Source organism: Trachurus japonicus, chromosome 2 (assembly GCF_045865225.1).
Source record: "Trachurus japonicus isolate A0001 chromosome 2, Traja_1.0".
Classification (NCBI taxonomy): Eukaryota; Metazoa; Chordata; class Actinopteri; order Carangiformes; family Carangidae; genus Trachurus; species Trachurus japonicus.
In genome coordinates this window covers 1981781-2000424 of record NC_140908.1, presented here as the reverse complement: position 1 = coordinate 2000424, position 18644 = coordinate 1981781, and the positions used below count along the sequence as shown (strand labels likewise).

The window sequence follows — 18644 nt, the reverse complement described above, 5'->3', positions numbered from 1 at the left end:
ATGAATCAAAGGGTCAAAAAAAATCAAATCAAAGTAGATAAAAAGCAGTAGCAGAAGTCCGTGGATCAGTATCAGATATCTATAATCTATCGACTATTGGTTTTTTCTGCGGAGGATCAAATAATGAAATAAGATCCGCGTTTTTAATTGAGTTTGAGAACATGAAGTGTGCAAACTGCTGCGTCTCTGCGTGTCTCTGTGGGTGTTGAACCTGCCTGTGTTTGGTATTCCGTGCAGAAAGCCTCCCACGCCCCGTGTGTCCGCCCACGCGCGGATTTGCGTCACGCAGGGAGCAGCGTGGGCGAGAGAGAGAGAGAGAGAGAGAGGCTCTGTGGCAACCGCGCGGAATATCCCACTTTCTGCTGCTGCCGCGTGAAGCTGGCGCGCGCCGAGGACACGGCAGACAGGAAGCGTCTACAAAATAAAAGCACCTGACCTTTTGTCTTCCAAACGAAAATGATCAGGAGGATAAACATCTACAAAAAATACTAAATAAAAATAACATAAACAAGAGCCTCAGATGAACTGATCCAAATAATCCAGGCTATTGATTAAGCAGTAAAAGGACTGATGAGCTGTGCATTTATTTATGTTTATGTGAAGAACAGTGACATTGAGCTCCAGGAAATATACATAGGCCTATATTTTATTGAAGATTATGAAGAAATGTCTGTAGATAAATTAAAAAAAAAACTATAAATTTGCACCAATGGACAAGGAATTATAATGTAATTATATATATATATATATATATATAATGATAATAATAGGCTAATAATCTACAGAAATAAACACTTTTACTTTGAAATTATCTGACTTTTACGTCCAATGAAATGATAAATTCAGTATATTGTAGTTTTAGTGCTGTTCAAAATAAAAGCACCTGACCTTTGTCTTCCAAACGAAAATGATTAGGAGGGTAAATACAAATAAAATAAAATAAAAAGAACATGAACAAGAGCCTCAGATACTGAATGAACTGATCAAAATAATCCAGGCTATTGATTAACCAGTAAAAGGACTGATGAGCTGTGCATAATGCTCTGTTTTATTTATATTTATGTGAAGAACAGTGACACTGATCTCCAGGAAATATATGTTTTATTGAAGACTAAAATGTCTGTAGATAAATAAAAAACTATGGACAAGGAATTATAATAATCTAGTCAAGTAATATAATAATAATCTACAGAAATAAACACTTTAACTTTGAAATTATCTGACTTTCACATCAAATTAAATGATAAATTCATTATACTGTAGTTTTAGTGCTGTTCCACTGCTCCACTGCAGATTTCTTGGTGTTTCTGACTTTATTGTGATCTTTGAATATTAGTTTTATTATTATATTATAATATTAACTTTTTTAAGTGCTAAGAGAGACAGTAAACGTTGACGTTGAACTGGAGTCTAAAATAAAATAAAATATATGTAGCCTATTAGTTTAATTAAAGTTATTTCACAATAAAAGTGCACAGTTTAGTTTTGAATAACTTTATTTGTAGGAATAATGAATAATGTTATGTAGGCCGACCATTCTGCCTCTGAGCTTTTATTTTGTAACGCAAAGCGGAAGTGTGTGTGCGCCTGCGTGCGTTGACGGTGTGTCGAGCAGTGAGTGCAGGGGGAGTGGAGAGACGCTGGGAGAGGACTGAAACACTCACACACACTCACACACACACACACACATACACTCACTCACTCACTCACACACGCACAGACACACACTCGTCACAGCGGTGCGCACACACACACTCGGAGGAGAAAGAGACGCACCGAAAAGACGCACACGAAGGTCACAGCGACTGTCTCTGTCTGTGTGTGTCCGTCTGCGTCCTCTCCGAGCGGCGGGAGACACAAAAAGTTTCCCAGAAGAGAGAAGAGAGAGAGACGCGGAGGAGAGAGGGAGCCGAGCCGAGCCGAGCCGAGCCGAGTCCGGGACTTCATCCTCCGACTGGCTCCACTTCATTTTTACGCTTTTTTTGAATTTTACGCGCGGAGCTTTTCTCTGGTTGGATCCTGTTTACGGGCTTTTTTTTTTATTTTCTTTTTTGTAATTTTTTTTGCAACATATTGACACACGGGGTTGTGTTGTGTTGTGTTGTGTTGTGTTGTGTTGTGTTGATACACAGCGAGGAAGAGGAAGAAGAGGAGCCAGACCAGGGCGGACCAAAGGGGGCCAGAGACTCACCAGGTAGGCACGGCTCTAATCTGATCCTGCACCTTACCTGCTGCTGCTGCTGCTGCTGCTGCTGCTGCAGCTCTGCACGCTGCCCTGCAGAGGAAACACTACAATAATGTCATTTCAAACATCTGCTCAACTCTTTATTAACAAGCAAACATCTGGATGTAGAACAGACGGATACAGATGCAGCAGCGTCAGAGCTGCTTTGTGTTTCATGTCAGAATGTTATATTATTATTAGTGGAGTGGAGGGGTTTTTGTGGTTTTTTTTAAGTACAAACAGCTCAAAACTCATGTGCATGTTAATGAATGTGATGCAGATGTATCATTACAGGTTATTATGGGATGTTTACAGTAACACCTGAGACAAGTTACTGTGGGAACATTAGGGAAGATGTTTCTGCTGTACAGTAAATCCACTTTTAACTCCACGGCTGCACTAAATGTGATGTTGAAAGACTCCAGTGGACAAACACACACACTCACTCACACACACGCTCACTCACTCACACACATAAGGTCATAGTGATGAGTACGACAACATTGTTTGGCGTTGACAAACTGGAAAATTCCTCTTGAATCAGAGTGAAATCAAAGAGCTCCTGGTGTCTGAGGGAAGAGGGAGGAGGGCACAGATAACCGTGGTCGGCTGCGTGGCATTTCACCTGGAAAACTACACACTACACACTACACACCACCTCTGTGTGTGTGTGTGTGCGTGTGTGTGTCTGTGCTATTGTATGAGTGCACACCTTCTTTTCCAGGTCAAAAGCTGAACTCGCCAAACTCGCTTTGTGAAGCAGGACTTCAATTAGAGCCTGACACTCACACTGCTGCTTATTACACACACACACACACACACTGGAGTCAATTTAAACTATGTGGTGCTTTTAAAGCTGCAGGAATATCTGTATTTGCTCAGGTGCAACTCACCTGTTAACCCTCCTTTTCCTTTTGTCCTTCAAAAACGTCCACTTCTGCCTATGGGTTTTTTAATGTATTTTAAAGTTAAAAAATATTTTTTGTATTACAAGTTTTGTCAAATTTTAGATTTAAATATGTAAATGAGGCAATATTTAATGAAATATGCGCGTATTTCCAGAACCCCATAGAAATGTTGTGTTTTTGCAGCAAAAACAACTGGCCAGGAAGGGGTTAAAAATGTTGAAACCCATGTCAAAAGTGGTTTTCATGTTTAGTCAAGACAATGTATCACAAATATTTTGGGAGTAACTGATGTCTACATTTTGTCCAGGGGTCATGGAAGTGGTATTATTATTATTATTATAGATATAATAGTATTATAGAGTCTGCATTTATATAATAATACAACCAGTCAAACACACTGAGACCTCCTCCTCCTCTTCCTCCTCCTCCTCCTCCTCCTCCTTTATGCGGCCCACTGGCTCGGACCCCGTTGTTCCCTAAAAATCTCAAGACGTTCCCGAACGCATCACAGAGACGGACGGCGGTGACTCCCACACAGTCAAAGGATAAAAAACGCCCGCTGTCGTCGTCTTCGTCATCGTCGTTGTAGTTTATTTTTATACGTTTATAAAGTGTGTTTACGAAATTCACAGGAAGCGTGTGTGTGTGTGTGTGTGTGTGTGTGTGTGTGTGTGTGTCTGTGTGTGTGAGACATATAATAACTTCTACACAGCTGCATGACTCCCAAACTTCCTGGGAAGACGAGTAGAAATCCCGGGTGTTGTCGGGGAAACTCCTCGTTTCTTCAAAGGTGCCTTCAAGGACACACTGGGAATGTGTCAATCTCAGTCTCCCTTGGGGGGTCAGAGGTCAGCAGGTGAAGCTGCTGCAGAATCAAACCTGATATATATATATATAATATATGTATCTTTAAATCTAAATCTACTCCGATGTGTCGAGTCGAGTGCGATCGCAGAAACGTGACGACGGGTAGAAGGAGCTGACTGGATGGTCACTGTTTCCATTCATTGTCCTTCATCGTGTCGCACACGTTGAACTTCCTGTCGTCTCTGACTTTATTTCACCACAGTGAATTTTTGCTGTGTCACCACTTTCTCTCCCTCTCTGTCTCTCTGGCTCAGCTCATCGGTCGTAAACAACAAACTAACTGACAGAGTTTCACATGGAAATTCAGCAGGTTTCTGAAACTCACAACGGCTCAAAGTCCTCACATTAAAGCTCCTTCAGAATAAAGGTAGATGTTTCTATTAAAGCTCCTTCAGAATAAAGGTAGAAGTTTCTATTAAAACTCCTTCAGAATAAAGGTAGATGTTTGTGTTAAAGCTCCTTCTGAATAAAGGTAGATGTTTCTATTAAAGCTCCTTCAGAATAAAGGTAGATGTTTGTGTTAAAGCTCCTTCTGAATAAAGGTAGATGTTTCTATTAAAGCTCCTTCAGAATAAAGGTACTGTAGATGTTAATGTTAAAGCTCCTTCAGAATAAAGGTAGAAGTTTCTATTAAAGCTCCTTCAGAATAAAGGTAGATGTTTCTATTAAAGCTCCTTCAGAATAAAGGTAGATGTTTCTATTAAAGCTCCTTCAGAATAAAGGTAGATGTTTGTGTTAAAGACTCATGGTGCGTTCAAGGAAACTCGTACTTTGTGTTTTTCCTTCCTGTGAAGTCATACCAGTTCGATCTGGTACGAGTTCACGGGTCGTTCCTTGAACACAGCATTAGCCGAAACGGCCGTGCCGCTGTTATCTGCTTTAAAGCTCCTTCAGAATAAAGGTAGATGTTTCTATTAAAGCTCCTTCAGAATAAAGGTAGATGTTTCTATTAAAGCTCCTTCAGAATAAAGGTAGATGTTAATGTTAAAGCTCCTTCAGAATAAAGGTAGATGTTTGTGTTAAAGCTCCTTCAGAATAAAGGTTGATGTTTGTGTTAAAGCTCCTTCAGAATAAAGGTGTTAAAGCTCAGAATAAAGGTAGAAGTTTCTATTAAAACTCCATACAGTAGAAAGATGTTTGGATGGAAAACTGCAGAGACGGTTTTCAGCTCTTCTCATGGATGCAACCTTTCAAAATAAAACACAGAAAGCGTTAATGTAATGTTTTAAAATTAAAGTTGCAGACTTTAACATGACCTTAGTTTTTATCTCACACAAACACACGCACATTGACTCAGAGGTTTGAGTAGATAATCATTTATTTCAGTGTAAACTCAGGTGCGTGGGAGCGTTTTTTCTTAAATTTCAGGAGTTGGAGTTGACCTTTGCCTCGCTGCTGTCACACTGACCTCCTCATCTGTGTCACAGCAGAGAAACTGAAGGTGCTGATGGTTGAATGTGGGATCGTTGTGCTCGTCGAGGCCTGCCTGGCTCCCTGGGCTGAGGCTCTTTCTCTCCCTCCCTCCCTCCCTCCCTCTCTCTGGGCCTATTCTGGGCGAGGCGAGCCCACCACCTACACATCCTGCAGGGGTGGAGAGAGGCATGTGGTCCGGGCCTGCTGACTGCCACTCCTCTGTTCGCCGGGCTTCCGCAGGGCCTCGCATGCACACACAGGGAGGAGGAGAAGAGTGAGAAACAAGCCTCTCTCTCAGATCCCCACCTCCCCCCCAATCCCTCCTTCTGTCTCAGTTTAAGGTGGCGAGTGACAGGAGTCTGGCACAGATCTGAACGTTTCTCCGCTCTGAGATTGTAGGCAGCAGCGTGAGTGACGGACGGCGTCGCTTTGGGAGATAAATAGCGATCTGACGGGCTGTCAGGGCGGCAAACAGCCCAACGTCACCAGCCAGAAGAAGTTTATTCACTGGGCTCTGCAAGCGTGGAGTCTCTAATGCGTGTAGAAACAAAGTGACGGCTGGAATAGTCGATTTAAAAAACACAGTTTGAGAGAAATATCTGTCTTCGGTTGTAGATGGACTGAATTAGCTCCTTTAACGGCGGCTTTGTCGTCTTTAATTCTCTGAGTTTACTCCACACCTGAACATTTTTTTTTTTTTACCTTCGATCGCCAAAAACACTTCGACATCCTGAATTATTCGAGCTAAAAATTCAGCAGCGGTGGCAAAAAGTCAAATTTTAACCTTTTTCATGCACCTGTGGAGGCCTGATAACCTGAAACGCTGCACCTGGCAGCGGTGGCGAGAGGATTCATGTGTCTGCTTCAGTCTGCAGGATAATGTGGTTCCAGGATCATTTGTGACATGAAATAACCAAGATGTGTAATTTAAAAATGTGCTAATGTTGAGATATTTTAAAGAGCAGGATCATCTACCTTTATTCTGAAGGAGCTTTAACACAAACATCTACCTTTATTCTGAAGGAGCTTTAATAGAAACTTCTACCTTTATTGTGAAGGAGCTTTAACACAAACATCTACCTTTATTCTGAAGGAACTTTAATGTGAGGACTTTGAGATGCTGAATTTCCATGTGAAATGGTTCAACCCAACAGTGAGAGTTTGGTCAAACCTGCTGTGCAAATAACTATTTCCCAGGATGCCTTGCTGCTCCTCTGATGTTGTCCCTGTGTGTGCAGGTATGGCGGCGGTGTTGCCGAGGACGCTGGGCGAGCTGCAGCTCTACCGGATCCTGCAGCGAGCCAACCTGCTGTACTACTACGAGGCCTTCATCCAGCAGGGCGGCGACGACGTGCAGCAGCTGTGTGAGGCCGGCGAGGAGGAGTTCCTGGAGATCATGGCCCTGGTGGGCATGGCCAGCAAGCCGCTGCACGTGCGGCGTCTGCAGAAGGCGCTGCGCGACTGGGTCACCAACCCCGCCATCTTCAACCAGCCGCTCACCTCGCTGCCCGTCTGCAGCATCCCCGTCTACAAGCTGCCCGAGGGCTCGCCCACGCTGCTGGGCGCTCAGGACCGGGCCAACACCGCCAGCGTCAAGATGTCCAAATCCGTGGGCGCCGCCTGCTCCGACCCGGGGAAGCTGGACGTGGCGAGGGACAAAGCGTCGGCCGGGTCGCCGCTGCAGGGCGGCAGCGAGGCGCGCTTCTGGTCGGGCCACAGCAACGACAGCGAGCACAGCCTGTCGCCGTCGGACCTGGGCTCCCCGTCCTCGCCCAGAGACGCCCTGGAGGCTCTGGACGCCGCCGCCGTCCAGTCCGTCCTGGAGTGCGTGGACCGGATGGCGCCGGGGCTTCCCAAGACGGACGTGGGCGAGGTCAAAGAGCAGCTGAAGAACAACAAGAAGCTGGCCAAGATGATCGGACACATCTTCGACATGAGCGACGACGACCCGCGCAGGGAGGAGGAGATCCGTAAATACAGCGCCATCTACGGCCGCTTCGACTCCAAGAGGAGGGACGGGAAACACCTGACGCTGCACGAGGTGGGACCACGCAGCGGACACCGTACACACCACCTTCTGTGATGCTGTGTGTTTCTGCTCCACTAACCCCACTCCCCTGTGTGTGTGTGTGTGTGTGTGGCGAGCAGCTGACGGTGAACGAGGCGGCGGCTCAGCTCTGCATGAGGGACATGGCGCTGCTGACGCGTCGAGACGAGCTGTTTGGACTCGCACGGCAGATCTCCAGAGAGGTCACCTACAAATACACCTACCGCACCAGCAAGTAAGAGACACGTCTGTCCTCCGTCTGTCCTCCGTCTGTCCTCCGTCTGTCCTCCGTCTGTCTCCGTCTGTCCTCCGTCTGTCCTCCGTCTGTCTCCGTCTGTCCTCCGTCTGTCTCCGTCTGTCCTCCGTCTGTCTCCGTCTGTCCTCCGTCTGTCCTCCGTCTGTCTCCGTCTGTCTCCGTCTGTCCTCCGTCTGTCTCCGTCTGTCTCCGTCTGTCTCCGTCTGTCCTCCGTCTGTCTCTGTCTGTAGTTGTGTAAAGTGTTGACGTTCATCTCCTGTCGTGTCTCTGCAGGTCTCGCTGTGGAGACAGAGACGAGCCGTCCCCCAAGAGGATAAAAACAGAGGTGAGGTTCCACTTCCACTGTGTGGTTAGGGTCGCCACTGGATGAGGAAGTCTAACTACGTCACCAAGAGATGAGAAACAAACTGTTTCAAAATGTTTTTAGTGTTTTTTACAGCTTATTTCAAGGGATAGTTCAACATTTTGGCAAATTGGCCCATTGCCATAATCCCTATAGTCATAGCAGTAGGTTCGTTACCTTTAATTGTCGGTGCAAGCTGTTTTTAGAACGGCGGAGCAGAGCCGTGAGCTGCTCAGAGCTACGCTACGGAGGCTCATGGGATTTCTTGGTTTCCCTCATCAAACTCATCAAATACACAATCCAACAACTCCACAACGCTCTGGTGGACAAGTTGTGACCTGCACATTCACCACGTTATGAGATAATAACACAACGTTACCACACAGAGTTGTTTTAGAGGGAAATTCATGCAAAACCGCTGATGCGCGTTGCCTTCAGGGACAGTTTTTCATCAACAGTCTCTGCATTTACCTCTAAAACAACTCTGTCTGGTAACGTTGTGTTATTATCTCATAGCGTGGTGAATGTGCATATCACAACTTGTCCACCAGAGCGTTGTGGAGTTGTTGGATTGTGTATTTGATGAGTTTGATGAGGGAAACCAAGAAATCCCATGAGCCTCCGTAGTGTAGCTCTGAGCAGCTCACGGCTCTGTTCCGCTGTTCTAAAAACAGCTTGCACCGCCAATTAAAGTTAACGAACCTACTGCTATGACTATAGGGGTTATGGCAATGGGCCACTTTGCCAAAATGTTGAACTATCCCTTTAAGACACTGTTTGAAACTGACCCTATAACACGAGAGATGGTAGCAGAAAACTAAACTATAACCTAAACTGAACACAAACTCAACAACCAGGTGAATCACAGTCGAACCCCTCGGCCTCTGCCTGGCACTGGTTCTTCCTACGTCACTTGAACTCACCACCACGTGCAGCGACACAGAGGAAGTGTAACCTCAGTGATACAGACTGAAACTGGAACAAATCTGGACTCTAAATAACATCAAGTTTTGTCTGTGTGACCTCTGACCTCCCCCTCTGAGAGAGGAACAAAGCTGCTTCTTCAGCCCGAGGTCGTCCCTGAGCTCTGATTGGCTGCTCTCACTCAACAGGAAGAGACACCTGCTCGCTGAAGGGAGTTCCCTCAGGATGCAGTTTTATTGTGTTTTATGTTGATTTAACTGTTACAGAACTTTATTTTCTGACCCGCAGGAGAACTTCTTCGACATCCAGGAGGCGCTGCAGGCGATCCACATGAGGCAGGAGATGCTGAGGGAGCAGCTGGCCTGCGCCAAGTTGAAAGGGGAGGAGACGGTCGGGAGAAATCTACAGGTGAGATGTTAGACAGGTGAAGAGGAGAGACACAGGAAACAGCCTGACAGAAACTCACATCGTATTAATGAGGCTAAATCTTGAACATGTATCAGTCCGCTGCAGAAAATAGTCCCTAACAAATGACTGATAAATAAAACCTTCCTCAAATTACACATGATATTTTAGTCTTTGTTTTCTACATAAATTATTTTAGTTTTGTGCGACTGGATGTTTTTTTTTTTCTTTTTTTCCTTTGGTCAGACTTCTATTTTCAAAGTAAAAGTCTCTTTTTTCGTTTATTCTCGTTTTTTCCTCGTTTTTAATGTGAACCGCAGCGTTTCTTCAGTGCACCTTTTTTAATGCTGTCACGTTAGCGAGGTCTCCGTGGCGACTCGTCTCCGTGTCGGCAGATGTTTGAGGCAGCGGGATCCAGTTTGATCCCAGTAACGGTGGCGACTGGTTTCCACGCTGCTGCTGTGGTTTGTTCCTAATTAGAGCCGGAGAGTGGGAGGAGAGCTTTATGATAACTCATTACCTTCTGTGTGTGTGTGTGTGTGTGTGTGAGTGTGTGTGTGTGTGTTTGTGTGTGTGTGTGTGTGTGTTTGTGTGTGTGTGTGCGCCCCTTCGCTTCTTCATGCGTGTTGAACATGTGGCCTGTCTCATGTAGATGTGTGTTTATCTGTGTGTGTGTGTGTGTATGTGTGTGCGTGTGTGTGTGTGTGTGTGTGTGTGCTGCAGTTCCACTTGTCATTTTGATGTGATTTCCAGAAATCGCATTCAAAAGGAAGAAGAGATTTCATGGCTCCATTCAAACCACCGGCCTTCTGAACATCCCATAATAATTCAAACCGACAGTAAAGCACAGACAGACGTCAACGTTGTTTGTTTTGTCGTTTTTTTTATTTATTTTTTTTATTATTATTCTTTAGCGTTTCAGCCGCAGTTTGGACGTCAGTCGTCCTGCATGTTGTGTTCACTGACAGTCTGTTAGTTACAGACACTTCTATGAATACAAATCCGTATGACAGAGGTGGAAGTAGTCGTAGAAGTTAAAAGGGCTTTGCATTAATATAAGTATCTATCTATACATCCGAACAGGAAGTTTAGTTTCTCCGGTATTTGAGCTTCATGAATCCAGCTGCTCCTACAAAATAAAAGCACAGCGAAGATTCTTGATCTTCATTGATATTCATTTAGCGATGACGCAAACTGACTGTGACCGTGGTGTGTTCATGTCCATGTCCACCCAGATGCAGCTGGAGCGGCTGCTGGCGAGGCAGATGGAGATCCTGCAGGACGCCGCCGTGCAGGAGCGGCTGCAGGCGCTGGACTGGAGGATCCCGCCCGCCGCGCTCAAGTACCTCAACGACGCCCAGAACACTAACGGAGCGGCGGCCGACGCCTCCAGAGACACCCAAGGTGAGACAGACACCGCCTGCTCTTTAAAGGGATAGTTCAACGTTTTGGCAAATTGGCCCATTGCCATAACGCCTATAGTCATAGAAGTAGTTTCGTTACCTTTAATTGTTGGTGCAAGCTGTTTTTAGAACGGCGGAGCAGAGCCGTGAGCTGCTCAGAGCTACGCTACGGAGGCTCATGGGATTTCTTGGTTCCCTCATCAAACTCATCAAATACACAATCCAACAACTCCACAACGCTCTGGTGGACAAGTTGTGACCTGCACATTCACCACGCTATGAGATAATAACACAACGTTACCACACAGAGTTGTTCTAGAGGGAAATTCATGCAAAACCGCTGATGAAAAACTTGCCTTCAGGGCAGTTTTCATCAAGCAGTCTCTGTATTTCCCTCTAAAACAACTCTGTGTGGTAACGTTGTGTTATTATCTCATAGTGTGGTGAATGTGCAGCTCACAACTTGTCCACCAGAGCGTTGTGGAGTTGTTGGATTGTGTATTTGATGAGTTTGATGAGGGAAACCAAGAAATCCCATGAGCCTCCGTAGCGTAGCTCTGAGCAGCTCACGGCTCTGCTCCGCCGTTCTAAAAACAGCTTGCACCGACAATTAAAGGTAACGAACCTACTGCTATGACTATAGGGATTATGGCAATGGGCCAGTTTGACAAAATGTTGAACTATCCCTACAACTATCGATGAGACGGAGTGTCCCTGAACGCCACACGGTGTTCAACAACACCTGTACACATGGCAGCTGCCACGTCTCCTCCTCCTCTTCTTCTCCTTCTTTTCTTCTTCCTCTCCATGTTTTGGTCTCCGTCTCTCTGTGAGCTGTGAGTCGGGTGGAAGACGAGAGGAGACACATCATCATTATTCAGGATCGTACTTCTCCTCCAGGCCTCGTCTCATTTCCATCCTTCGCCTCCTTCACCCACTCCGACAGCTCATTATAACGCTGTTCCCACAAACGCCACAATGCACCTGTAATTATCACGCCCACGCCTGTTTACCTCCAGCCAGTTGCCCAGAGGGGGGCGTCTCTCTCCTCCCCCTCTTCTTCTTTTCCTTCTTCTCTGCTTTCCTTCCTCTTGTCCCCTCTCTCCATGTCATTTGTCATCTCTTATTTTTCCTCTTCACGTCCTCTGTTTGTCTTAATCTCTCCTCTCTCATCCCTCCCTCTCTTCTTCGAAAAGAGTAAAAACTGAGAATCAGAAACAGAAAACTTATAATAATAATTCACCCCACCTCATATTCAAACATAAACAAACTGCAGATAAATAGTTCAATATTAACATGTATTCAAAATAAGTTTAGTTAATTTTTTTGGATCCATTCTCAGTCATAATCAATCAGATGACAGGAAATGAACCAACAACAAAACAATCGATTAATCTTCAATCTTCTCTATATACGTATACTACAACAGGCTTTATTTTGTTATTTCCTGACCTTTTTTTTGTTATTAAACTTTTTATTTGAAGACAAGAAACAGCTCATCAAGTCTTATCATTGAAGCATATACAGAAAGAAAATAGGTTAAAAAGGAAAATAAAAATAAAAATAAAAGGGAGGGGTGAAAAAAAAAGAAATTCAAACTTCATTCATTACAAAAGCACCTACATTCTCTAACACAGCACCCCTGAACATGTATACTACCTACATTTATAGGTAACTTGAGTAATTTCCTGACCTTTTTATTACTTAGATAATTAAAATAATCTCTCGACACGTCCGACTTGAAGATGAATTTATTCTCAGACAGAAATCAGCCTTCGATTATAGGGAAACAAAATAATGAAAAGAATAAGGAAACTTCTAGAACGCAGCGCTGAGAATCAACCTGTAAAATAAAAAACACAGATTAATGTGAGAGAAGCAGAAGAAGCAGGTTCCTCTCTCTTTGTCTCTGGAGGAATGAAAGACAAACACGAGGGATCAGCAGCTTCAACACACACAAACACAAAACTCTCTTTGTTTCCGATGGGAATATTCAACATGTACAACAATAGGAGAACATCTGGGCTGATGTTCGCTGCTCGTTTCCTGCTGGATTTGTTTTGACTGAATCTGAAATTTGAATTTAGTTTTTATAACAAAGTGTGATAGTAAGTCAGAGTTGTGTTTCCTCTGCAGACGAGCGTCCCATCAACCTGCGTGTGGTCAGTCAGAGCATGCAGGAGGGAGACCTCCCGCTGGGCAAGCAGCTGGCCAACGAGCTGAAGCGCCATCACAACAGTAACCACAGCAACCACAACAGCAACAACAACAACAGCAACAACAACAACACAGACGAGACCAAAACACCAGCAACAGGTCGGTGACGCTGGACGTTGATGCCTTTTCTATAGTTTGTTCTTTATATTCTTATTCTTTATACTCTTCTATCTATCTATCTATCTATCTATCTATCTATCTATCTATCTATCTATCTATCTATCTATCTATCTATCTATCTATCTATCTATCTATCTATCTATCTATCTATCGTTCTATCTATCGTTCTATCTATCGTTCTATCTATCGTTCTATCTATCGTTCTATCTATCTATCTATCGTTCTATCTATCGTTCTATCGTTCTATCTATCTATCTATCTATCTATCTATCTATCTATCTATCTATCTATCTATCTATCTATCTATCTATCGTTCTATCTATCGTTCTATCTATCGTTCTATCTATCTATCTATCGTTCTATCTATCTATCGTTCTATCTATCGTTCTATCGTTCTATCTATCTATCTATCGTTCTATCTATCTATCGTTCTATCTATCTACTGTATCTTGTCAAAATGTCTCGTTTCTAGTCAAAACTAATCTCTTTTCATTTAAAATGAGACTCGTCACCTAAAAATAACTTGTTTTTAGATCATTTTCACTTGTTTCAAACAAATTTTTACTTAAAATAAGTAGAAAAATCTGCCAGTGAAAGCAGGTTTTTTGTGCTTGTAATACCGTAAGAAAAACTTGCTCCACTATCAGATTTTTCTTATTTCAAGTGAAAATATGCTTGAAAGATGTAAAAAGTGTCTAAAAACAAGCTGCTTTTTATGTGATGAGTCTTATTTTAAGTATAATGAGATTGTTTTGACTAGAAATAAGACAAATATTCTTGGTAAGAGTTTGAGTTTCTGCAGTGAGGAGAGTTTCCTGCTCCTGTTTCCTGTTCTAAATTTCTTCTCCTCCTTCTTCTTGTGTAGAAAACGGGACGTCGCAGCGGTCGTCCAGCAGCGCAGAGAAGAAGATCATCAAGTCAGAGCCTGAAGACTCCACATAGTGCCTCCTGCCTCCTGCCTCCTGCCTCCTGCCTCCTGCCCCCCCGACCCCCTCCTGCCCCTCCTGCCCCCGACGTCACTCTACTCACACCTGACCGTATGCAGTTATTACCCGTCAATAGATACTAAGCAAGCACAGCCACAGTAGAGCCTTAACAACCAATGTTGCCTCATGAATAGCATTTATTTCTATTTTTATTTTATTTTCTCTTGTTGTTTTTAATGTTTTTATTTTTAATTTTTTGTTTTTTAAGGTATTTTTGCCAAAGCACCTGGAGCGGCCGTGGCAGCTCTGCAGGTCTTTGTCTGTTGATTATTAATGTGGATGTAATTTAAGAGCGATGTGTAACTCTGGACCTCTGCTCCCTGGTTGTTTCTCCTCCTGTTGCTTCCTGTTGACGCGTCGGCTCCTAACCGAGTCCTAAACTCACCACTCGACGCTCTGCGTGACGGCTGGAACCTCCCGACTCGCTCCGGTGCTGTTTGCTGCACTTTGACTGAATTGTTAACCCAATATTGGACATTAATTGCACTAAATTAGTATTTTGATTCATGAACTGACTGAATTGAAGTTTATTTTTATATCGGCAGCAAATTTTAAGGTCGATAGAGCGGCGAAGTCCCGATACACGGGTCCTCAAAAGTGAAAAATGATCAATGGGTAGATAAAAATTATTTTCTGGTCCTGTTTGAATTGTGCCGTGGATTTCACAGGTTGTTTATGATATTTAAAGATCATTTTTCATGCAAAGAAGACGACAATTTAGAAGAATTTTGATAATGTTAGGTTTTGTATGAGCCGCACTTTAACTCTGCAACAAATCTAACTGAAGAATGGCTCAATAAGCAGTCAAACTCTTGACATATCATTTAAACCTATAAACAACATGTGTGTAATCCAAGGCACAACGACTGTGGGATCAGAAAATAAGTATTTAATTCATTTTTTACGCTCTGAAAGGTCCCATGGGGGTTTCCAGCGGACTTCGCCACTCTATAATCATCAACTCATATTAAAAATAAAACATTTTAAAGGTGCTGGGGATCAGATGTTGATGTGCACATGGTTACGGTCGTCATGCAAAGTGTTGGATTGACGAGGAAAGACGTCATCAGCGTTTTGCAGGTTACCGAGTTAGGATTCAGCCCCTGTAGCAGGTTCCTTCTCCCCTCCCTCCCCTTCCTTCGCTCTCGTCTTGTGTATATTTATGGGATGTAATTTAAGCAGAGGACGAATAACGGAGGCCGAAGCGAATCGGTTCGTTTCACTTTGTAATTTAGCCGAAACACACTGCTGTTGAACCAAAAAAACAAAAAAAAAACAACGATGCGCGTCTACAAACAAACAGGGAGAATTTCAGGAATTATAAAAAGAAGAAAAATATTGAAGATAAAAATAGTAATAATAATAAACAGTTTGTGGTTTTATCAGCAGCAGCAGAAAAAAGAAAAACGAAAAAAAAAAAAAAGAGGTCAACTTCCTGTTTGTTGCTGTTCCTCCACTGTAAATAATAGTACTGTACCATGATAACAGATAGTGTTCGCCTAATCTCTCTCAACCAACCAGGGTTTTATCTTGTCCAGTGTAACTTTGCTGTAGATTCTTGGTGTCGATACAGTGTTCATGTTCGTAGAGCAAAATCAAAAAAACACAAAACACAAAAAGAAGAACTAGAAGAACTCTTTAACATGTCTTATGAGGAGACAAAAAAACAAAAAACACAAGTGTGAACGTGTCTGGTGTACAAAAACCTGCTTTACATGATGATGATGATGATGATGATGATGATGATGATGATTAGCCTTAGCTCCTAACACTTTTTCCGCCATCAGAGACGTTGTGTAATGTGTTGTTGCTGTTTAGACGTAGAAAATAACAAAATGAGTGTTCGCTGTGTTTTTTTCTGTGTGTAAATACTGTTCGTCCCGAAAAACGTCCACAACTGTGTGTGTGTGTGCAGATAGTTTTAGTGTCACCACGACGACGACACGCCAATGCAATATTTATGTAAGTAATAAGTGTGTGGATCCATCGTACCTGTCGTCTCACCTGTATTTAAAGACTTTCTCTCCAGCTCTTCTCATCATTTCTCCGCCACCTTCTTGTTGTTATTGATGTTGATGTTGATGTTGTTTTGTTTTCGAGCCGCAGGAAAATTCAAATTAACGAGGATCTGGAAAAAAAACGACCGTCGTTACGATATATATATATATATCTCTATTTTTTTTCTTTTTCCCGGAGAACGGCGCGGCGTCTCAGCGATCAGCCGCTCTCCTCACCGGTTATTGTAAAGTGATAGATTAGGCTTCACCTAGTTATGCACCTGTTTTTTAAACACTAATATATTTTATTTGTTATACAGCACATAAACATTAAACTTTATTTTTTTGAACTCTATTGTGTGGTGCGTTCTGTCATCAATGTCGTCCCGCGACTCGAGTGTCCTACTAATGTTAGCTCCGGCCCTGCCGGCCCTGCTGGCCCCGCCGGCCCCGCTGGCCCCGCTGGCCCCGCGGGGCCAGAAATGTACTTGAATACATTTCCAAGACAAATATTTTTACTTTTACTCGAGTTAATTCCTGGGAAGGCTGAAAAGTACTCTTTTTTTTTTCTAAAATCCTATTGGACACAAGCTGTGTTTGTCTGTGAAGGAAACCCTAACCCCTAAAAGCAGCACATCAGTGCAGCTGCTTTCAAAGAGTTCATTCTCACTAACAAGAGTTAAAAGCTCCTTACATTCATTTAGAAAAAAATATAGTAATTCATTGATGTGAAAAATAAGAAATTTACTCTTACTCTTACTTTTACTTAAAGTAAATTTAAAAGCAAGTACTTTTTTACTCTTACTCGAGTAACATGTCGACTGAGCTACTTTAAAATTTTGACCAGTAGTATTTGTACTCATACTGGGGTGGAGTACTCTGTCCATCCCTGGCTGCTGCTCAGTCAGAAAGTTGTTTAAATGACCTTGGAAGACATTTATTTCTTTAATTTTAGTTTTTTTTTTGGTGCCGTAGCTGCAGATTTAAACCAAAAAAAGAAAAACAAGCTGCATGTAGCTGCTGGTGTTAGCATGTTGTAGCATGTTAGCAGGTCTTTGTGCTGCAGTAATCACAGGTTACAGCCTCGGCACTAAAATGCAGTGATGATGATAATGTTTTGCTTGATTATACATCAGCTGCAGGGAGGAGCTGCTGGCTGGAGCAACGCCGGTTTGAATCCTGCATGGCTGAGACTCCCAGTGTGTGTGTGTGTGTGTGTGTGTGTGTGTGTGTGTGTGTGTGTGCAGCACAGGTGAGCAGGATCCTCGGACGGTGCAGCTTCCTTTAAAGGAGCTTCTTCCCTCTTCTGTTTGTTTTTTTGTGCCATGAGTCTCTTCGTCTCAGGCCATTTGCATCAGCGTCACATCAACACATTGTGAAACCGGCTGATGAGTCACGGTGACGCAGGTCCTTTTCACATACCTCCCATCATCCCCCTCTCCACCCCACGCCCTGCTCTCTCTCTCACACACACACACGCGCGTAGACAGATTTTCTCTGGAGAATAGCTCAGCTCATGAACACCCACGCCGGTTGCTGCTCACAGTGGCAGCCCTGCTCCCCTCCCCTCCCCTCCCCTCCCCTCTCTGTCCTCCTCCTCCTCTCCTCCTCCTCCTCCGGTGCAAGTCACTGATGATGATGTGTTGCCGTGGCAACCGCGGGGATGTGGGCGGCTCCACGGGCGGTGGGTGGAAGCCAGCCGCTAAGCAGCGTGGGAGGGATTCTGCCGAGCGCACCCATCACCCTCTTTTTTTTTTTTTTTGTTGAAAAGGAGCAGGAAGCTGACTGCTTTGAGAAGGTGTGGGCGTCGGTGAATTATCGCCTCTCCTCCCTGCAGCTTCGTTAAGGATCGCCTTGTTTGTCTCCCTTCCTTCCTTCCCTCCTTTGTTTTCCGCCTCACTGCAGCATGCAGGAGGGAGGGAGAAAAAGAAGAGAAAGAAATGCAGCTGCTCTGTGCAAACATTAGAATTAAACTTTGACAGCAGCCCAGAGAAAAAAGTGACACAGATAAAAAGCAAAGACATTAGAGGATTAGAAACCTGTCTCCTTCCATATTCATCCACTGACCAACAGGCTCAAGGAAAATCAATATGACTAAGATGGAAAATGTAACTTGATGTTTATTCTGACAAAAACAAAACAGCAGAAAGTGGAGTAAAGATAAAATAACTCTAACTATTAACACCGACACATGGAAGTCAGTGAGTTCTCCTCCTGAGGATTCAGTCCTAATTCAGGACAGTCTCCTGTCCTGTGTGAGACACCATTAGTCAGTGTCAGGTTTGTTTGCTTTAACCTACTTGGAGCTCCAGGTGGGTGGAGTTTACTGCAATTCAAGATAAAGTCAGATGAAAAGTTTGGGAGCTGCAGGAAAGTAAACCGAAGCAACCCTTTCCAGTGAGTAATCTCTCTCTCTCTCTCTCTTTGTCTTTTGTAGGTCATTATTTTTACACTGGGTGTCAAAACTCCACCCACCCAGGCTGCCCAAGAGCTCAAAACAAACATAGAGATGCTGCCAGGTCAAATAAAAGAAG

The 18644-nt window shown here is 43.7% G+C and overlaps 1 protein-coding gene across 1 annotated transcript; it reads left to right on the top strand.

Moving 5' to 3' along the window:
- The first annotated feature begins 1632 nt into the window (after positions 1-1632).
- LOC146990515 (NGFI-A-binding protein 1-like) lies at positions 1633-16465 on the top strand. The gene is made up of 8 exons (XM_085794965.1): positions 1633-2194; positions 6651-7453; positions 7561-7694; positions 7989-8040; positions 9271-9390; positions 10623-10791; positions 12927-13106; positions 13993-16465. The coding sequence occupies exons 2-8, from the start codon at positions 6653-6655 to the stop codon at positions 14067-14069; spliced, it is 1533 nt and encodes a 510-aa protein (XP_085651091.1). The 5' UTR covers positions 1633-2194; positions 6651-6652; the 3' UTR covers positions 14070-16465.
- The last annotated feature ends 2179 nt before the right edge of the window (positions 16466-18644 follow it).

What these genes read in the sequence shown, in the direction of transcription:
- LOC146990515 (XM_085794965.1), top strand. Translation starts at nt 6,653, where the DNA reads ATGGCGGCGGTGTTGCCGAGGACGCTGGGCGAGCTGCAGCTCTACCGG. An exon ending in CGGTCGGGAGAAATCTACAG is followed by an intron (nt 9,391 to 10,622) that starts GTGAGATGTTAG and finishes ATGTCCACCCAG; the next exon opens with ATGCAGCTGGAGCGGCTGCT. An exon ending in GACCAAAACACCAGCAACAG is followed by an intron (nt 13,107 to 13,992) that starts GTCGGTGACGCT and finishes CTTCTTGTGTAG; the next exon opens with AAAACGGGACGTCGCAGCGG.